The sequence below is a fragment of the Lepidochelys olivacea genome, assembly GCF_965140295.1.
Source record: "Lepidochelys olivacea isolate rLepOli2 genome assembly, chromosome: 16".
Classification (NCBI taxonomy): Eukaryota; Metazoa; Chordata; order Testudines; family Cheloniidae; genus Lepidochelys; species Lepidochelys olivacea.
In genome coordinates, this window is record NC_140426.1 from 2,160,493 (window position 1) to 2,167,345 (window position 6,853).

The 6,853-nt window shown below is 50.4% G+C and overlaps 1 protein-coding gene across 1 annotated transcript; it reads left to right on the forward strand.

Moving 5' to 3' along the window:
* Positions 1 to 5,831: 5,831 nt before the first annotated feature.
* On the forward strand, positions 5,832 to 6,534 carry LOC311532122 (sperm acrosome membrane-associated protein 3-like; the record flags this gene model as incomplete). Its single annotated transcript, XM_084650321.1, has 2 exons — positions 5,832 to 5,970; positions 6,368 to 6,534. 2 exons carry the CDS (start codon positions 5,832 to 5,834, stop codon positions 6,532 to 6,534), a joined length of 306 nt encoding a protein of 101 aa, XP_084506447.1.
* Between the last annotated feature and the right edge of the window lie 319 nt (positions 6,535 to 6,853).

Sequence of the window (6,853 nt, forward strand, 5' to 3'; positions counted from 1 at the left end):
CCTTACACTTATATACCCATAAGGGTGTGGCTGACCTTCTAGGACGTTGGAGGAAAATGTAGTTCTCAGAAAGTCTGGAAGATTCCATGAGGTTCTACAAAGGTCCAGATATCTAGGACATTGGAGGAAAATGTAGTTCTCAGAAAGTCTGGAAGATTCCATGAGGTTCTACAAAGGTCCAGAACATTCTCAGAGGTGACCCCACATATGGAATACCTGAGACATTTTACTTCAAACATTCTATTTTCCCTTTTGTCACTAACAAAAACAGCCCCCTGAGCCCCCTGCCAAGAGTGCAAAATCTCTGTCACAGCTTCCCCTTTCGGAAAAGGGCCAGCAAGCGGTCTGGACCAGTAGCCTGGGAGAGCCTGCAGGTTGTGCCATGTCTGCTACTATGTCTGGTAATTTCAAATTTCAGCTATTCAGATAATAAATCAGCTTATAACAAGCTGGCACATCATTCATAAACCAGCTGGTTGACAACGACCCCATATACACATGTTCGTTTTAGACCCTGCAGAGAGGATTTGCAGCAGAGGTCTCCCATGCCCCCCTTATATCTGTCACCCCAAAACCTTTGGATGTGAACCTGAGACCTATTCCTCCCACCCGGTGCCTAGGGATGGTGACTTTGTTCCTTAAGGCATCAGCAGCCCTGGTGCTGCCCTGGAGTTCACTCTCTTGGGGCATTATGGGGACCAGGCAAGGCCTGGCTCTGAACCATGCACACTGCTTGAAATCACGGAGGGAGCCCAACCTCTGGTAAGGGACCCTCTCTCACAGCCAAAGCCCCTACTCTGCTCCATCTCCTCTCAGGTCAGGGCCTGGGGATCCTGTGGCATCCTCCCAGGTTCTCTGGGTACAGGGAGTAGTGGATTGACCTCCCCATCCTCCCGCTGGGTTAACCTTTGTTCCCACATGCTGAGGTGAGATGAAGATTTCTCCCTCTTCCATCCTGTTCAAGGTCATTCAGATTGTCACAGACCATCTCTGCATGGGATGGGGAAGGCTGCTTCCTTCCCTGAGGGCTTTTGGGGTGTGTCTGCCTCAACTATCGGAGGGGTAGCCATGTTAGTCTGTATCCACAAAAACAATGAGGAGTCCGGTGGCAATTTAAAGACTAAGATTTATTTGGGCATAAGCTTTCGTGGGTAAAAAGCCCACTTCTTCAGATGCAACTGCCTCAACTCTTGCTTCTGAAGGGTTTTTGTCTGGCGAGAATCCCTCAGGGGTTGTCATTGCCTCCCCCTCCCAATGGACACACTGCTCCACTAGAGCGAATTCCATCACTAGCTGTGGTGGGATAGCCAAGGCAGAGGGGCCTGGCTCAATCTTTTCTCTCCAATAAAATGCTCCAATCTGGAGAGTCTGGGAGCATAACAAAGGCAAGGCAAACTTGGCTTCATAACAGAGTGTTTGGCAGTCTTCCCTCTAGAGGCTATGGAACACACCTCCTTCCCAAGGAGGTCAGTGTGGAGTGAACACCATAATATCGCTGCTAAAATCAGAACTTTCTGCTTAGCAAGCCAGTACAAACACCTTGGGCTACTGAAAGCTGTCTGTCTCATAGGCAAGTAGCCACAGGTTCAAATCCTAGCCACATGCACAGATAGCTACTTGAACTAGAGAAGCAGCACTTTTATCTGATAGTGGTACACGGGTATTGAAGTCCTCAAATGGACCAGGCGGTCAGCATTTGAATCCCATAATGATATTTACTGCGTAACAGAAAGTGCTCCCTGCCCTGCTGCAGCAAAAATGGAAGCTGGGATCCAGACTTCCAAACAAGATAGGAAACAAAGGGTAGGACTAAATGGTTAGTTTTCAGAATGGAGGGAGGTAAATAGCCAGGTTCCCCTACGGACCTGCACTGCACCAGTGCTGTTCGACATATTCAGAAATGCTCTAGAAAAGGGGATAAACAGCTAGGTAGTGAAATTTGTGGACAATACAACATTTACTCAAGATAGTTAAGTTCAAAGCTGACTGGGAAGAGTTACAAAGGAATCTCACTAAATTGCGCAACAAAATGGCAGATGAAATGCAATGTAAATAAATGCAAAATGATACACATTGGAAAACACAATCCCAACTATACATACAAACTGATGGGTCTGAATCAGCTGTACCGGAATGTGAAAGAGCACATCAACGTCCTATTCCGCATCTAGGCATGCATGTATCCCTAACCCTCCTTGCCCCAAGAGTCCGCACTGAACAACTTCCTTCCCAAAATAAAAGCTGCTTACTGGGAACCTCCTCTGGTGTTTGTCCTTTCCCAAGCACCGGCCGCTGTGACTGGCTACCTTCCTCTTGGCTTGAGAACAGCTCCTGGCTGCATGCATCTAGGGATGCCGGGGTGTCTCCCTCTTCCTCAGCACCCTTGCTCCCGCTTTCCTCCTCCTCCTCCTGCCTTGTTGAACTGGGCTCTGAAGTGACCAGGGTGGTCCTTGGAGTAGAGGTGGAGTTGCCCCCAAGTATATTGCATCCAGCTCTTTGTAGAAATGGCAGGTCGTGGGGACAGCACTGGAGCGGCGGTTTGCCTTGCAGGCTTTGTGGTAGGCGTTCTATAGCTCCTTCACTTTAACCCTGCACTGCAGTGCGTCCCGGTCATGGCTCCTTTCCATCATGTCCCTTGATATCTGCTCGAAGGAATCGACTGGACAGCTTCCTCCACCCAAATACTGATGAGGTCCAGCACCTCGCCATTGCTCCATACTGGGGATCACGTGGTGCGTGGAGGCATGGTCAGCTGGAAAGGTTAGCTGGGAGCACTCCATGCCTTGCTGAGCAAACAGGAAGGGAATTTTCAAAATTCCCAGAGAATTTAAAGGGTGGGTCTGATGGTTGGTCACCTGAGGGCAGGACAGTACTATAGCCCCATTGTAAGTGGTGGCTATTAAGGTAACCACCGTAAGCAGCAGGGTGGGAAAAAGACAGAAGTGAAAGCTTTGGCCATTCATTATTTGGAGGTTTGTTATGGTCAGTTGTCTGACTCCTATTGCAGCAACAGAGACACACTGGTCTTGTATTATTCCAGAACTGAAATATCTTTAAAATCATGATGAGATTACTGGTTCTGTGGATGAAGGGAAAGCAGTGGATGTATTGTTTCTTGACTTTAGCAAAGCTTTTGACACGGTCTCCCACAGTATTCTTGTCAGCAAGTTAAAGAAGTATGGGCTGGATGAATGCACTATAAGGTGGGTAGAAAGTTGGCTAGATTGTCGGGTTCAACGGGTAGTGATCAATGGCTCCATGTCTAGTTGGCAGCTGGTGTCAAGTGGAGTGCCCCAGGGGTTAGTCCTGGGGCCGGTTTTATTCAATATCTTCATAAATGATCTGGAGGATGGTGTGGATTGCACTCTCAGAAAATTTGCGGATGATACTAAACTGGGAGGAGTGGTAGATACGCTGGAGGGCAGGGATAGGATACAGAAGGACCTAGACAAATTGGAGGATTGGGCCAAAAGAAATCTGATGAGGTTCAATAAGGATAAGTGCAGGGTCCTGCACTTAGGACAGAAGAACCCAATGCACAGCTACAGACTAGGGACCGAATGGCTAGGCAGCAGTTCTGCGGAAAAGGACTTAGGGGTGACAGTGGACGAGAAACTGGATATGAGTCAGCAGTGTGCCCTTGTTACCAAGAAGGCCAATGGCATTTTGGGATGTATAAGTAGGGGCATAGCAAGCAGATCGAGGGACGTGATCGTTCCCCTCTATTCGACATTGGTGAGGCCTCATCTGGAGTACTGTGTCCAGTTTTGGGTCCCACACTACAAGAAGGATGTGGATAAATTGGAGAGAGTCCAGCGAAGGGCAACAAAAATTATTAGGGGTCTGGAACACATGAGTTATGAGAAGAGGCTGAGGGAACTGGGATTGTTTAGTCTGCAGAAGAGAAGAATGAGGGGGGATTTGATAGCTGCTTTCAACTACCTGAGAGGTGGTTCCAGAGAGGATGGTTCTAGACTATTCTCAGTGGTAGAAGAGGACAGGACAAGGAGTAATGGTCTCAAGTTGCAGTGGGGGAGGTTTAGATTGGATATTGAGGAAAAACTTTTTCACTAGGGAGGTGGTAGAATCTCCTTCCTTAGAAGTTTTTAAGGTCAGGCTTGACAAAGCCCTGGCTGGGATGATTTAATTGGGGATTGGTCCTGCTTTGAGCAGGGGGTTGGACTGGATGACATCCTGAGGTCCCTTCCAACCCTGATATTCTATGGTTCATGACTGATGTACAAGGCGAGTCCAGTGAACCATTTTAGAACATTGCATGGCAGATGCTGTTATCTCATACACCTTTGGAAGATGCGAGTCAACACACATTATGACTGTTGACACCAGTCACAAATTATGGACCACACTGTAAATCAGTGCTCACTTTGATTGTTTGCTACTGGCATATCAGATTTACATCAAGCCATTTCCGAAGGTGCCCTCTGGCTCACTAATCTGGACTAGGTTATTTGAATATCTCTAATCACCTTTCTTGCCATACGAAAGATGAATACATTCTCAGAGAAGGGTGTAAGCTTGCTGTGTGAACCACAAAGCTGAGCATTCCAAGTTTTTCCTAATATCCAACCTAGACCTCCCCCACTGCAACTTGAGACTTGTTCCGTCATCTGCCACCGCTGAGAACAGCCTACCTCCATCCTCTGTAATCCCACTTCAGGTAGTTGAAGGCTGCTATCAAATCCCACATCACTCTTCTCTTCTGCAAACTAAATAAGCCCAGTTCCCTCCAGCTCTCCTCATAAGTCATGTGTCCCAGTCCCCCTAATAATTTTCGTTGCCCTCCGCTGGACTCCCTCCAATTTGTCCATATCCTTTCTGTACTGGGGGGGGCCCAAAACTGGACACAGTACTCCAGCTGTGGCCTCATCAGTGCCGAATAGAGGGGAACAATCATGTCCCTCGATTGGTGGCAATGCCCCTACTTATACATCCCAAAATGCCATTGGCCTTCTTGGCAACAAGGGCACACTGCTGACTCATATCCAGCTTCTCGTCCACTGTAATCCCCAGGTACTTTTCTGTTGTTTTTCTTTCTGTTTGTTGCACCCTAGAAGTGATATGAATTGTCTGTCACCACAAGGAGAAAGATAGACTGTAACTTAGAACTTTTGGTGTAGCTGTACTTGATCAGCTTTAACACAGTAGACCAATACTCCCCGGCTCCACCCCTGAAGCTGGGGCTAGAACCATACTTTTATCTTGGAGCTCACAGTAAGGGTACACTTTGTAGGCCCAGTAGTGACAACAGACCCATGCCTCAGACAGGGAAGGTTCTAGAAGCAGTGAAGCCATGACATCACAAGTTCCCAGGGGGTTCTGGAACACTAGCCCTGACTTTGGCACTCAGGAGGAATCTGGGACTTGCTGCTGCTCTACACTCCACAGGCCCAGTGAGCAGCTATCTGGAACGGGATCCAAGAATCCAGGCAGGGGCCAAAACTCACAGTTCCTATTCCAGCTAGGCCCACAAAGGGGGAAGGACAGCCATCAGCACCCCTGCAGCCCTGACAACACTCCATGATCCCCGGGGCTGTCAGCTTCCACGCAGTGCTGGCCCCCTGGGCCCTCTTCGCTGGCCTAGCCATGGCGCCTAGTCTGAGGGCTGCCCAGCAGAGTGGGCAGACAGGCTCCAGGCTCTCATTACTATGGTTGCCCTGCTGATGGTAAGGTCCCACAACAGACACTAACCCAACTGCTTGCCTCCTCCTTCACAGTGCACCTTGTGTAAGCAGCTTGTGCTGGGCCTGGGGCCCCAGCTGTGCTCAGACATCACCTAGAGTGCAGCCTCCAGCTCTGGCCACACTGCAGGAATGGCAGCGCTCGTGCTCCTGTCCATCGTGGCCTGCCTCCTTGTGGGGAACATGGGAAAGATCTTCCGGCGCTGCGAGCTGGCCCAGGTGCTGCACCAGGCAGGGATGGATGGGTTCCGAGGCTACAGCCTGGCTGATTGTGAGTGATCTCCTGGCCTCCTCATGAGGCTGTACATATATTTCCTTCCCCTCCCCCTGGGGCTCGGTGCGTATCCCTCCCCCTGCCCTCCCCCTGGGGCTCGGTGCGTATCCCTCCCCCTGCCCTCCCCATGGGGCTCGATGCGTATCCCTCCCCCTGCCCTCCCCATGGGGCTCGATGCGTATCCCTCCCCCTAGGGTGACCAGACAACAAGTGTGAAAAATGGGGACCGTGTCGGGGGTAATAGGCACCTACATAAGACAAAGCCCCAAATGTCAGGACTGTCCCTATAAAATCGGGACATCTGGTCACCCTACTCCCCCGGCCCCATCCTGCATGGGGCTCTGTGCATATCCCTCCCCCCGCCCTCCCCGTATATTACTAAATCCTGTACCAGGGCTGTGCATGGCGTTCCATGAAAGCCGGTTCAACACGGACACCGTGGATCATGAAGCTGATGGCAGCACTGACAACGGCATCTTCCAGATCAACAGCCGCCAGTGGTGTGATGACTATAAGCGCTCCGCCCGGAACCTCTGTCACATGCACTGCAGTGGTGAGTAACTCCTTTCCAGTCCTGGTCCTGACCCCTAGGCCATGGCTCAGTGCTAGAGACCTGTGCGGCAGGGAGCAGGGTGGGGCCTGTAGGGGGCAAGTCCTCCTGGTAGTCAGGGGAACCAACGTCAGGCCCAAGACATTTTCGAATGGCAAAGGAAGGTCACCCTTGCCTTCAGTGGACAGCAGAGGGCAGCACAATGGGGGCTGGGTTGGTTGGCTGAATGGTGGTATCTCCTGCTAGGAGGACCAGGGCTCCCATGCTACAGTGTTGAGCTTCCAAGGGTTATGCCCTATCCTCACTCTCTTCTCCTCCCCCACCACCAGA